Source organism: Trametes versicolor (genome assembly GCF_000271585.1).
Source record: "Trametes versicolor FP-101664 SS1 unplaced genomic scaffold TRAVEscaffold_8, whole genome shotgun sequence".
NCBI classification, from domain to species: domain Eukaryota; kingdom Fungi; phylum Basidiomycota; class Agaricomycetes; order Polyporales; family Polyporaceae; genus Trametes; species Trametes versicolor.
Window position 1 is genome coordinate 1,956,576 of NW_007360328.1, and position 13,623 is coordinate 1,970,198.

Here is a 13,623-nt window from a genome sequence, read left to right on the forward strand (position 1 = left end):
TCCTGCAAGCCTTCTTCGATATGGCGACCCGAAAGGAGTCCAACAATCACGCGCACTGGCTGGAGGAGGCGTGGATCCTCTACAACGAGATGGAGGCCGGACGGGAGGGAGTGCAGCCGACCGCGAACACCTACGCCATTATGCTTCGTATGTGGCTTCGGTTTAACCCTGACTCGGAATCCCCAGTCCAGATCAGTGCCGCGGAGATGCACGACCCCATGTCCCTCCTGCGTCATATGTTACGCGGCTCGGTCGCGCCGGCGTTGGTCGTCGCTGACCGTGCTTTCACGACCAGTGAAGAAGCGACGGAGGCGATCAAGGCTCTCTCTCGGGCCGCGGTGGAGATGGGGCTCTCGAGCGTCGTCAATGAGCTCGGTTTGGCGGACTCTCTTGGTCGCCAGGTAGACGACCCGCTAGAGGATGTACCGGAAGCCATCCCTGTAATGAAGACCAAGGTGTGCAGTCTCATACTCTTTCCAATCAGTTCGATATTGACATATATCCACGCAGGACCTCTCAGCAGCAGTCGAAGCGCAGAGAAACGAGGATGGGACCGTGTCGCAGTTCACGACCGACCAGCCCGCACCGCGCCTCGACGGCGACATCCCGTTCAATCTGGAGACTCTTCGCCGGCATCTCGGTCAAGTGATCCTCGCGCGTCGTGTGCTCTCCGAGGACCTCGTTCTTCGTCAGCGCCTACTAGAGCAGTCGGTATATAACGTTGCGGTGGAGCGCTTCAGACATCAGGCGGAGCTGTTTGACCAGCTTGGCTTGCCCAACAAGAGTCTGCACTCCACTGACCTCAGGACCTGGATGTGGCATTGGCATGTCAAGCTGCAAGCACGTATTGAAGCCGAACTCGCTAACCTGGAGATCGAAGAGCGTGTCATCGGTATGTTCATTTCAGTCATGCCCGCTACATGTGCACAATGTTCTTATACGTCAATAGCCCGCCTCCGGAGGAAGGGCAGCAAGGAGGATCCGCAGCTCAGCCCGTTCCTTAAGCTACTCAAGCCCGAGAAGCTGTCGCTCATCACTGTCCTCGAACTGATGCATCTGCACGGTTCCGGAGGTGTGCAAGACGGGATGAAGACGGCGCGTGCCCTCCTTGCTGTGGGTCGGGCTGTCGAGGGCGAGCACAAAGCGGAGATGTGCAAGAAGAACAACATCTCGGTCCCGAACGCCAACCCTGCCCGCTCGGGCGACCAGAACGTCTTTACGAACCTCGGCTATCGTGACTTGCACGCACGTCGCGTAACTGCGCGGAAGTACATGGAAGACTCCGAGGAATGGACCTCGGATTGGTCGCAACTTGTTCGAGTGAAGATCGGCAGCTTCCTCGTCGACTGCCTCATGGACGTCGCCACTGTCCAGCGATCGATCAAGGACCCTCGAACGGGAGAGAAACTGTAGGTTTTGACACGAAGAGATCTGACATGTTTCTGATGAAAAACCTGCAGCACCGAGGAGCAACCTGCCTTTTTCCATTCGTACGAGTACCAGCGCGGTCACAAGCTGGGCGTTATCAAGTTCAACCCCGCTGTCGCGGAACGAATGTCTAAGGATCCTATCGCGGAGACCCTGCACCCTCGGCATCTGCCCATGCTCGTTAAGCCCAAACCGTGGCTTAGCTACAATAACGGCGGCTACCTCTACAGCCGTACTTGGGCGATGCGTTTCAAGGAGTCGCGCGAGCAGGAGCTTTACCTGCGCCATGCGTCCGACGCTGGCCGTCTAGAGCTCGTGTTCGCTGGCTTGGACGTGCTTAGTAGCACTCCTTGGCGGATCAATCGCACTGTTTTCGACGTGGTTCTCAAGGTATGGAACTCAGGCGAACGGTTCGCCAAGATTCCGCCCGCTGTACCCGACGAGCCCGAGCCCGAACGTCCGCCAAATATGGATTTCGACAACAAGGCCAAGATGGTGTACCTGGAACGCCAGAAGTCGTGGATGCAGACCAAAGCGTCGAACCACTCCGATCGATGCAGTATCAACTACAAGGTTGAAATTGCGCGCGCTGTACGTGATCATCGCACATGCATGCAGTAGTGACTATATCTGACTTATATGAATAGTTCCTTGGTGACACCATCTACCTTCCGCATAATGTCGACTTCCGTGGTCGCGCATACCCAATCCCTCCGCACTTGAGCCACATCGGCGATGACCTGTCGCGAGGCTTGTTGCTCTTCGGCGAGGCAAAGCCACTTGGAGCCCGCGGCCTGCGGTGGTTGAAGATCCACTTGGCGAACTTAGCTGGGTACGACAAGGCGAGCTTCGACGAGCGCGTAGAGTTCGTGCACGAACATCTGGACGACATCTACGACAGTGCAGAACGCCCGCTCGAGGGCGGCAGGTGGTGGACGAAGGCGGACGACCCTTGGCAGTGTCTTGCGACGTGCATAGAGCTCAAGGCTGCGCTCACCTCGCCCGACCCAGAGGCTTACGAGTGCGCGCTCCCGGTGCATCAGGATGGAACATGTAACGGTCTGCAGCACTACGCGGCACTGGGCGGTGACGCCGTAGGTGCCGCACAGGTCAACTTGGCGGCAGCGGACAGGCCGTCCGACGTGTACACGTACGTCGCGAAGATGGTCGAGGACCAGATCCAGCGTGACTTGAAGGAAGATCACCCCTTCGCCAAGCTCCTCGCTGGCAAGATCTCGCGTAAGGTTGTGAAGCAGACGGTGAGTCTACCACTATCGTGCGTTCGTAGGGCGAGGCTCACTTCAAATTATCTCCAGGTCATGACGACGGTTTACGGCGTCACGTTCGTCGGTGCTCGCGACCAGATCGAACGTCAGCTCAAGGACCGTGGGGACGTCCCCATAGAGCAGTGCTGGCTCGCCGCCTCCTACCTCGCCAAGAAAGTCCTTGCGTCCATCGGTGACCTGTTCAAGGGCGCGAAGGAGATCCAGACATGGCTGAACACGTGCGCTCGCCTGGTCGCGAAGGCGATCCCGCAGGACCGTCTGGTGCAATCGATGACCGAGCCTCCCCCGAAGGCGAAACGCAGCAACCAGCCGCGGTGGAAGAAGGAGCAGATGACCTCTGTGGTGTGGACGACGCCGCTTGGCCTGCCGATCGTGCAGCCCTACCGCTCCATCAAGCGCAAGCAGGTCATGACAGCCCTCCAGACGGTGTTCATCTCGGACCCGAACATCCCGTCCACGGTCAACGCCCAGAAGCAGGCCTCGGCGTTCCCGCCGAACTTCATTCACAGTCTCGACGCGACGCACATGATGCTGACCGCTCTCGAGTGCCGCGTACGTTACTAGTTCTCCGCTCTGCCCCTGACAAATTTCTCATGATACATCATAGTCTCAAGGATTGACCTTCGCGTCCGTGCACGACTCGTACTGGACGCACGCGGGTAGTATCGACCAGATGAACGCCATCATCCGTGACACGTTCATCGCCCTGCACTCCTCGGACGTGCTCAGCGCCCTCGCTCAAGAGTTCCGCGAGCGCTACGCGGACTACAAGGTTCCGCTGGTGTCGCTCCAGGGGCCCGCTATGAAGAAGCTCAATCTCGAGGGCGCAGCCGCGCCTGAGGACATCCAGGCGCTCAAGGAGATCGTGACCGATGAGGTGGAGAAGCCTGAGGAGGAAGAGGCGTCTCTCGTTCTGGATGCCGAGGATGACCTAGAGCTCGAGGAGGTTGAGGAGGAGGTGAAGCCGAAGAAGCGCAAGCCGAAGAAGTCGGCGAAGTCGAAGGAGGACGTTGAGCAGCACCTCGCGGGCAAGTTCGTGAACCTGGTCGACATCCTGCCCGCCCTTCCTGAGAAGGGCAAGTTTGACGTCAAGGCGATCAAGGAGTCGCAGTATTTTTTCTCGTAGAGTGACCGCTGGGTCCCTTGCGGCTCGCCCCTCGTCGCTCCACTCCGCTGTCCTACGCATCTTGCCTCGACGGGCGTGCGCTCGGCCCGTCGGTCTCCCTGCTCCCGCTTCCTCTGTCGCTCTACGCCTCACTGATCTGCTCGGATGTTCTTGGGATCTTCGTCGCGCATCGCTTTCGCACCATCACACTCATGTCGCATCCGTCCGCTTTTGCATAGCATCATCGTCATTCATGTATCTTACACGCATTATAGTCACTACACCGATCTTCCTAGACCTATTCGCAATAAAACCATGCATCTCCTCTCCAAACCTCCATCGCGTCTGCGCGCATCTCTGCGGAGTCAACTTGTCACCGAAAAGTTGGATACATGCCGTCCAGCCGTGAATCGCGCTTTGTTTAATGGAAGTACTCGGTCGCGTACGGGGAGACGGACAACCAAGCCTCGTCCAGGACCTGGAGTATCTCCTGGGCTGCAGAGTCAAACCATCAGCCGCGCCGTACACATAAACCTCCCACAAACCACTCACGCAGCGGGCCCTTTTCGAGGTCGATCAGGTTCTGCACACGGTGCGCGGCCCAGTCAGTCCACGCGAAATGACGGCAGCCCCGCTATCGGGAGCACGACGCACCTCCTGGATGTGCTTGACGCTCGACGCGCCGATGAGGACGGCGTCGCCGTGCTCGCGGCGCATGAGCGAGTGGTGCGAGATCCAGCGGAGCGCGACCTCGGCGAGCGTGAGGCCGTGCTTCTGCGTGACGGCCTCGATCGCGGCGAGCGCGCGGAAGTACGGCTCCTTCCAGTACCGCGCGCGGTAGTTCTATGCACGGGGCAGCGGGTCAGCGGCGCCATGTGCGGGCGACGGGCCCCGGGAGGAGGAGGCGGCGGCGGCATACCTGGCCTTGGCCCTTGTTCGGGTCGAAGCGCGAGCCGGGCTCTACGGCGTCCTCGAGGGAGCGGTAGCGGCCGGTGAAGAAGCCGCCGCCGACTGCACGAGCACACGGCGATCAGGGTGAGTGTTGGGTGCGCATGCGAGAGGACACGCACGCGGGTTGAACTCGTAGAACGCGATGCCAAACTTGCGCAGGCATGGAAAGAGCTCCGGCTCGACTTTTCTGAGCCACAAAGAGTGGATGTATCAGAACCACGTGCTGAGCGGCGCTGGACAGGGCGAGACGGACCTGTGGATCGCGTTGTAGATGCCCTGGTACGCGGTCGGCTGGATGTACCCGTTCGTCTTGCAGATGCCCACCATCTCCGCGACCTCCCATCTATCAGTGTGGAAACTGTGGTGAACACCATAGCACGCATCGCTTGACAGAAAGGGGAACGAGACACACGACATGAAGTTGGAGATGCCGAAACGCTTGAACTTGCCCTCCTTGTGGAGCTCGTTCACCGCCCGGAGCGTGTCCTCATACGGCGTCGTGCGATCCGGGCCGTGCAGGTACCACATATCGATCGAGCTGTACGGTGTGTCGGCTGATGATTTCAGCGATAAATGGGGCGTGGGCGGGCGTACTCGGTGTTGAGTGCTTTCAGCTGGACATCAAGGAACTTGCGAAGGTCCTGCGCATAGTAGAACTTGATACCTGTCCGGGGGGCGACATACTGCCTCGACTTGACGCACCTCGGGCGAGTGCGAAATCCGCGTTCCCGCAGTCCCCCGCCAGCGGGTGCTCGCCTGCGATACAATTTATCATGAGCTAGAATCCGTTTCAGTGAGCAGGCACGCACGGCGTTGGGGTAGAGCTTCGTGTCCATGACGAGTCCACGCTTCTTCCAGTCGATCTTGCCGAGATACTCCTCGCTCGTGCCGCCGCTGTAGGTGCGTGCGGTATCGATCTGCTCAGAATAGGGGGGTGAGGATAGCTCTACAGCGTGTGAAGGTCCTGATGCGCCCGCGCACCTCGTAGTGGCCGTGCGCCTGGAAGACGTCGAGGATGGCATTCACGTCTTTGAGGTCGTGCACGCGTGCACCTGTCCAGAGGGAAAGCTGTCAGTGGTGTTTATCGAGAGGGAGGGACCGATACGGGCACCGACCTTCTTTGCCCTCCTCGCCGAACGTCATAGCACCCTGGGCACGATGAGCGTGAGCGGACGCCGGTCTTCGGCGTGCACTCACCATGACGATGTTCAGTGCGCTCTTCTGCTCGGGTCTGGCCATCGCAGTGCAGGCTATTGCTTGTCTTGTGGATGGGATTTGCGCGCGACTGTGGCAGTCGGGGGCAAGTGAGGTGACGAGTATGAAGAAAGTCCGGGTTTCGTATTTATAGCTGCCGAAGGGCAGCCGTTCTCATGACTGTGCGGTGCCTATAGCTATCGAAGGTCGCACAACGTGCCGAGACACGGAGCAGTGGGCCGACCGGGCATTCACAGGAGAGTTCGAGGTTAGCGCCTATGTGCTATGGCCTATTACAGAGGAATCTTCTTGAGGGTTAGGTGTGTTTCCGTACTATGCAGGAACATCGAACACGCAGCCATAACAAGGCGCGGGGTGCGAGTCTATTCTGCGGTGGTGTCAGTACAGTGGGTGCGCAGCGCGAGCGACAACAAGCGAATGTAGAGTGTTCACCTAGCCGTTTACGGTACATCCAAAATCTTCAAGTGCGAGGGAGAGACGCTTCCGGAGGCACGGTCGGCAACGAGGTACGTGTTCGCATTGTGCTCTGGAAACACCAGGTTGCTGAGTCAGCGCTCAGCATCCACATGGGGCACGCGGGGCTAAGAGTTGTGCGGTGGCTAGGTCTGGTTGTATGGTCTAAGAGGCACAGCAGGCACTTCGCTAGGCTTCTCGAGACACTCGGTGTGTTCTTGGTCCATGACGGCGACGCGGTTCTGGGTCGGTGAGTCCGTGACGAGGTGCTGGTGGGCCTCGTCAGCGGCATCCGCAGGGAGGGGTGCCGGGAGGATGGTATATTGGGCGGGTCGACGCAAGAAACCATCCATGTCGTTGTGGACGGACGAGCTAGAGGATGGCATAAACGGCGGGTCTTCCATAGTAGGAGAGGCTTTGACGAGTGTAGGCAACGAGAGAGGCTCTTCGAGCAGCGTTCCGTCGCGTAAGACTCAGAGCAATCGTCGCCGTCGAGACTCGAGACCAGCGGGAGAACGAGTGGCGGCAGCGGAGCACAAAAATCGAATTGAAGAGCAGCGTGTGTAGCATTAGGGGTGCTCAATAATGGAGGATGCGGGGGAAAGCAGAACGACCCATGCCGGTGAGTGCCTTTATGTACCTTTGACAGAATAAGGTTATGTCGGCGGCGACGACCAGAAGAAGCGCCACCACCCTTGCCTCCGAACCACACGACACCAGACGACACCCCCCCACCGACCAACCTGAACACGCAAGGTGAGGTTTTATTTTATCTTCAACGACGTCATGTGTCCGGACATAGGGTATTTCTTCGTCAAGTTGCCCAACAATATTCACTGCGTTCAGCGCATTTTTAGTCCGGGCCCGCGTGGAAAGGAATAGGCGGGAGCGGCCACAAACATTTGCATCCCTTATGGGTCCGCATTCGCCCACTCTCTGCACCCTACCTCTGGAAACTCTCTTGTGCATATGCCAGAACATTTGGCTCGGCCGGGCGACTGCACATTCCAGCCCAGAAAACGACCTGAAGTCTTTGGCTCTTACCTGCCGTTTGCTCAGCGAGCCTGCCTTTGATACGCTCTGGTACAAACTGGACTCGCCGGACGAGTATCAGGATGAACAGCCAAGCCATACAACACACATTGTCACGAAACTAGTGCCGTATGTCGAAGTGGAAGAAAGGTAAGACCAAAATGAGCTCTTCAGCCCCCTTCCTTCCCCGAAACGCCCGCGTAACTGGAAAGGCTACTGTTTACCTGCCACATACGTGAAGCGAGGACTGTCCGTCCCTTGGACGCTAAAAGGACGTCGTTATACACGCCCCCGCTCGATGAACGTCTTCGACGCTGGCCATGGTGCCCACCCCTCCGGGGTAACACGCTCAGCGTGCAGATTTTCTAGCGGTAGCGCCCATAGTGGTAGCGCCGGATGCAAACACGCACATACAAGCCCAATCTAGACGCCCTAGGTTTCTGTGCGCATACTGCCAAGCTCCTCTACCACCCGATGTACATCTGTACTACATAACCTCTCGACTGCACTACGCCCTACAATAGAATCGTCAGAGTACTGGTATAACCAAAACAGCAGCGACAGTAGCTAGAAGCACCAAACGAGAGACATTTCAATCGTACTAGTCGCCGACATGGCCGGGATAAACGGGCGGTCGGGACCGAGAGCCGCATAATAGGCGCGTGTCCGGCCAGCGCATCGGACGACCCCGGTGGTTGAATCTTTCCCCGCCCCACCACCTCTCGTCCGTGCCTCACACACATGGCCCTCCCACAGACGCAAACAGGGCACAACGCTAGTAGTACAATGAACATGGGTTGCTCGCAATAGCCCCTAGACCATGTGAGCGGCGTCCTACCTGCAAGAGAGCTCTCACTACGTACTCGGAGCCGCACAGGACTGCCGCGCACGAGCTCCACGCTCCCGGGACGGCTGAAGGGCGACAAGCCAACTACGACCCTCGGCCTGGTCCTCTGAGCGATGCCACCATCCGCGTAAAGGCTCTCGCCCGCCGATTGAGCTCTGCCAGAGTACGTCGGGATACCCCGGACCCCAGCACGACTCCCAAGTAAGCCCTGCGCCAATCACAAGTCCAGTATTGTTTTGCTGAGACCGCCGATTCGACCAGAACTGGCCGTAGAGCTGCGTCGACCATCGATATTGCCCGGGGCCAGGGCAGCGCCGTCGAATATCCACGGCAGCGCCGATTTTGCGAAATTTTCTCGCACAAAACGGAAGCCCGTGAGTTGAACCCCTCCCCTCCTCCCACCTCCAACTTCCCCCACGCGAATAGCTCCATGCCTCCCCGCAGCAAGTCTACCCGCCAGCCCAAAGCTCGCTCTGCCTCGAGCGTCACGACGACGACAGCCGCCCCGGCTGAGGCTAGCAACGCGTTGAGCACCGAACCCGCCGAAGTAGGCGATGCTGCGAGCCCTCCGCAGACGCCGATCTCCTCAGGCCGTACGTATGCGCAAGCAGTACGGTCGGCCCCGCCGAGCCCACGCCGTGAGAGCGCCTCGACCCGCTCTGCGCCCGCTACAACCTCCGCCGCGCCGGCACCTACGGTGACGGAGCCCAACGGCGGAGTCGGACAGGACAGCCTGGGTGAAACGTCCATTATGGTACGAGAACCGAGCGATGTTGCTAGGACCCTTAGCTAACACACGCTAGGTGTCGACGAGCCCAAACCAGTCGACCGCCTACGTGGTCCACACCCCCGCGACGGCTCCCGAGCTCGACGCCGCTCCGACCGCTCCGAAGACACGGCCGGATGCCGTACGTCTGTCTGAAGGCCCTCCTAGCATGTCTGGCCTCCCGTCGGGCCATCCCGAGGGTGCCTCAGCTTTCACCGTGTACAACGATCAGGGCATCTTCCCGCGGGCATCCCCGTTCCCGCCCAACACCGCCTTCCAAACCTACTCCCCCTCGCCGTTCCCCGTTGCATCGCAGTCTCATGAGACGACGGTGTACGCCGCGGGCAACGCGGCCACGCCTGGTGGTCCTTGGACGCTGGTCGCTGGTAGAGCTCCGAGCCGCTCCAGACCAACGTCCCTCGCCGCTGTCCGGCCCCAAGCCCCCAGCAATGTCGAACCATCGGCGCTCCCTGTGGACAAAGGCAAGGCGAGAGGCCCCCCTGGGGCGCCGAGTCCTCCTCGCCAGACAAGACCGCCGCCACCCAACGTGGATGGTACGAACATGCCGGTCAACTGGAGAGAGGTACCGCAGGATTTCTACCACCTTGGCACAGGCGCACGCAACGACGGAGACCTCTTCACCGCCCAGACCGCGGCCGCGACTACGACGCGCATCCATCCCCGCCCCTCGTCGGAGGATGATGGGAGAAGGACGGATCTCGGTCATCGCGACGTTAAAAGAGTCCGCCGCCACCCGCCGGCGCAGGACGACTCGTTCGTACCCATGTCGAAGGACTTGGAACGAATGAACGCACATGTGGCGGACACCGATATGTGGTCGACACCGCAGGGCGGGAGAACCGTACGAGTCCCGACTCCAGCCGCGTGCGCTCGACGCTGACCTCACCACACAGATGATGTCGAATTCCTACCCGAGTCTCTCGGACGATCCAATCGCACGAGCATACGAGGAAGGCCTCCGTGCAGGACAGGCACGTAGCTCGCTCCCGCCCCATCTCGTACCGATTCCGACATCGCCCTGCGAGACGACCTCGGGTATCAACACTAGCGCGGACGAAGTCCAGCCCGCGCCCGCATTACCACGCGAAGACGGGAGCATCCGGGAACGACAAGAGCACCGTGAGATTGGCGGGACCGCCTCCTTCCCCGCCGTTCGACCCCACCAGAGGCTGGCTCAAGTACAAGAGCTCTACCCTACCGCGCTGCAAGACATCACGAATATGCCCGCGCCCTCCTCGAGCCACGTAAGGGGTCCCACGTCGGCCGCCAAGCCGTACTACTCGGCACGCCCGAGTGATATCCAGGCCCGCTATCCGACGACGTCTGCCTGGCAACAGCAAGAGCGCGCTGCTCTACCGGACCACGACCCCTGGCGCCCGACGACTTCGAGCGCCACGTCGAGCTCTCAACGTTCGCTCGCGCTCGCGCGCCGCCCTCCGACTCCGCACCCCGCACGCGCCGGAGGTAGTCATATGCTGCACGACTACGAAGAGCTTCCGTGGCTGCTGAGCCCTACTCGTCGCGGCCTCCTGTCCCAAGTCCCGAACATCCGAGCTCCTGCCTCGGACTACCTGGGCGCGTCAGGCGCCGCGCTCAACACCGGACGCACCTACACGGCCCGCCTGGCTACCCTTGAGCCGTACGCGCCGCAGCGGCTGGCTTTCACACCGACGCCGGCGCAGGGATGGGACATCATCCATCGAAACGACCCGGAGGAGCTGCTCGCCGGCGTAGACCCGGAGAAACTTGCGGGCCTTCTCGAGGAGGACCCCAATTGTACCGTTATGGTACGCCTCTACAAGACACGGTACCCCACTCCAAATCAAATTCGTGAGGCGACCGAGAACCTGACCACCCTCACCCGAGAAGTCACCCACGAAACCGGCTTCAAGATCATCCCGCCGGATCCGTCTGCATACGCGGAGGGCGCCCAGCGCGGCGAACCGCCAGTCTGGGCAATCGTACGACTCTCGCGAGCGAGTGCGCGCCGCTTCATTGAAGGACAAGTCTACTCCTCCCAACTACTATCAGCCTTCACCTTCGCGCGCGACTCTGCGCCGGGGAGGTTCCTCTTCTCCCTGGGTGGTTTCACGCATGACGACGACGGCGACATCATCAGAACCGTCTGGGAAACCTTCAATGGACCTCAGATTCTTCCATCCATCATCCGGCTCGCTCGTGGCAACCCAGCCCTCAGCAACCTGTCCCCCGAAGAGGCCGCGAGTGTTATCCTCGCGTCTCTCGAAGTTCAAGTGTCCACGCTCGATAACGGCAACCTGATAGCGGCCGTCTTCTGCGACTCGCCGACGGCATCTATCCCGCTCTGGCGCCAATGGCGTGATAGCATGCTCGGCGTCCGGTTCCGCAGCCTGTTCAACTCAACGGCAACGGTTCGCCGCGCGGTGCGATGCGGAGGATGTCACAGTGCATCGCACCTGACGCACCTCTGCCCTTTCCCCGCGGTCCCGGGATGGAACACATCCCCGCCGTCCGACCGCGACCAACCGCCGACTCAACGCCCCGCCCCAGGACGGAGCACCGCCCAGGGCGACCCGAACGCGCCTGCACGCTTCAACCGCGCCCCCCGCGGGCGCGGGGGTAACGCCAACCGCGGGGCCCCACGCCGCCGGCAGACTGAACGCCGAGGTGGCCGTGAGGACTTTGACCACAACGGGTATGACGTGAAGGACGGTTTCGGCGGTGGGAACCAGGGTTTCGACCATCATGATTACATGTAGAACATCTGTGGCACAACCTGTGTAATCCGAACTAGTGCTGCTACGAATACAGCGCTTACCGAACCTAACACACCTTCCGGTTGCACTACCTAATTTACTTCGTTGCGGGAGCTGGCGGTAGTGTAACTTAGCAGAATCGGACTCGCAGCAGCCTATTTAGGCGTGACGGCTGCGCACCTAAGCCTCTCCGCCCCGCTCGCAGAAGGCACCGTCCCCGATGATTGGGCGGGCTCTCCCATCGTCCCCGGTAACTGGTCGAAGGCCGGGGCACTACATCGACTGCGAACAACACACTTAACACACAACACTCGGTACATCACCATACCGGACATGATCATTTGCGCCCTGCCCAGCTCGGACGGGATTGTGCTGATGCTGCCCAGGCGGTCCCGAATGACGGGCTGGACGGGAATGGCGGTAGCACGCGGAATCACGGTGTGATACCGCGTTCAAACTCGAATCCTCCTCCTCTCTCCCCACTCGCTCGTCAGGACGCCGGGGCGCGCGCGCCTCAGAAGACGCGCTGCCGCCTCCGCGTAGGTTCTCTGAACATCAAGGGCTTCGGCCACTCGTCTGCACTAGGCGCGCCAGATAAATGGCTATATATTAATCAAGTCGTCAAAGACAAACGACTGGCCGTCCTGGCTGTCCAAGAGGCACACCTCACACCCGAACGCATTGATAATCTAAACGAACTTTTCGCCTCGTCCCTCCTGATCCTTGGATCCCCAGACCCCGAAAACGGAGCGGGCGCGCGCGGTGTCGCCTTCGCAATTAACAAGAGATACTTAGCCGGCCGCGACTGCAAAATGGACGTTCTCGTGCCAGGTCGTGCGGCGAGTATCGCTTTTCCGTGGACAAAGGATAAATTCCTTCACATTACTAATATCTATGCGCCGAACGCTACACAAGATAATGCAGCTTTCTGGGTTTCCCTCGAAACGACCTGGGCCGCGCCGGGACGACCACGTCCAGACGTGATGCTTGGAGACTTCAACATGGTCGAGAATGCACGCGATCGGATTCCAGAACGAGCGGACCCGGACTCTGTCACCCGCGCGCTGACCTCGCTCCTCGTTGCCACAGATCTACAGGACTCCTGGCGAGAGGCACACCCTAACGAGCGCGTCTTTACCTTCCGTCAAGCACGCTCCGCGAGCCAGTCAAGGCTAGACCGCATCTATGTCAAGAGAGCGCTGAGAAACGCGACGGCCGACTGGGACGTGGACAGCCCCGGACCCTTGTCTGACCACCTTTTAGTCTCGCTCTCGATCGCGAACTACCACGCGCCGCACGTAGGCACTGGCAGGTGGAAAATTCCGCTGTCCATACTGGACGACCCTGTCTTCATGAAGTCCATGCGAGAACTAGGCCTCGAATTGAAGGACAACTTGAACAACCTTGTCGCGCGGTCCGACGAAGAGAATCCGCAAACTATCTTCCATACTTTTAAGACAAAACTGGCAAACGCAGCTCGGACGCGCGCAAAGCAATGGATGCCGAAAATCGACCAGAAAATCGCGGCTCTCAAAGAGCAGCAGCGTGCCGCTCAAAACCCGGTGGGAGAGAGCGCACCGGATCACGCGGACGCAGAGACCGCCGCCATGATACATGAAAAAATCCAAATTCTACAAGCCAAACGCTTCGGTTACAGGCGCGTCCGAACGGCGGCACGGGACTGGACGGCTGGAGAGAAAATCGGACAGTACTGGATGCGCCAGAATGCGCCAGCAAGGGCGGACAGCACGATATACGAGCTACAACGACTGAATGAGACTAGC

General features: G+C 59.9%; 4 protein-coding genes across 4 annotated transcripts; 3 read left to right on the forward strand and 1 right to left on the reverse strand.

Moving 5' to 3' along the window:
• Positions 1-89: 89 nt before the first annotated feature.
• TRAVEDRAFT_38613 (DNA/RNA polymerase) lies at positions 90-3,840 on the forward strand (the record flags this gene model as incomplete). The annotated part of the gene is made up of 7 exons (XM_008041944.1): positions 90-455; positions 538-892; positions 950-1,409; positions 1,461-2,019; positions 2,076-2,687; positions 2,745-3,266; positions 3,322-3,840. 7 exons carry the CDS (start codon positions 90-92, stop codon positions 3,838-3,840), a joined length of 3,393 nt encoding a protein of 1,130 aa, XP_008040135.1.
• Positions 3,841-4,240: 400 nt separating this feature from the next.
• Positions 4,241-6,009, reverse strand: TRAVEDRAFT_127395 (Aldo/keto reductase; the record flags this gene model as incomplete). Its single annotated transcript, XM_008042516.1, has 13 exons — positions 4,241-4,314; positions 4,372-4,402; positions 4,474-4,662; positions 4,739-4,830; positions 4,890-4,957; positions 5,024-5,113; positions 5,183-5,308; positions 5,365-5,411; positions 5,473-5,526; positions 5,580-5,687; positions 5,752-5,822; positions 5,886-5,919; positions 5,968-6,009. The coding sequence occupies 13 exons, from the start codon at positions 6,007-6,009 to the stop codon at positions 4,241-4,243; spliced, it is 1,026 nt and encodes a 341-aa protein (XP_008040707.1).
• A 2,738-nt stretch (positions 6,010-8,747) lies between these two features.
• Positions 8,748-11,842, forward strand: TRAVEDRAFT_21841 (uncharacterized protein; the record flags this gene model as incomplete). Its single annotated transcript, XM_008041849.1, has 3 exons — positions 8,748-9,071; positions 9,121-9,945; positions 9,998-11,842. The coding sequence occupies 3 exons, from the start codon at positions 8,748-8,750 to the stop codon at positions 11,840-11,842; spliced, it is 2,994 nt and encodes a 997-aa protein (XP_008040040.1).
• Positions 11,843-12,059: 217 nt separating this feature from the next.
• TRAVEDRAFT_38615 (DNase I-like protein) lies at positions 12,060-13,616 on the forward strand (the record flags this gene model as incomplete). Its single annotated transcript, XM_008041945.1, has 3 exons — positions 12,060-12,096; positions 12,467-13,401; positions 13,497-13,616. 3 exons carry the CDS (start codon positions 12,060-12,062, stop codon positions 13,614-13,616), a joined length of 1,092 nt encoding a protein of 363 aa, XP_008040136.1.
• Positions 13,617-13,623: the final 7 nt, after the last annotated feature.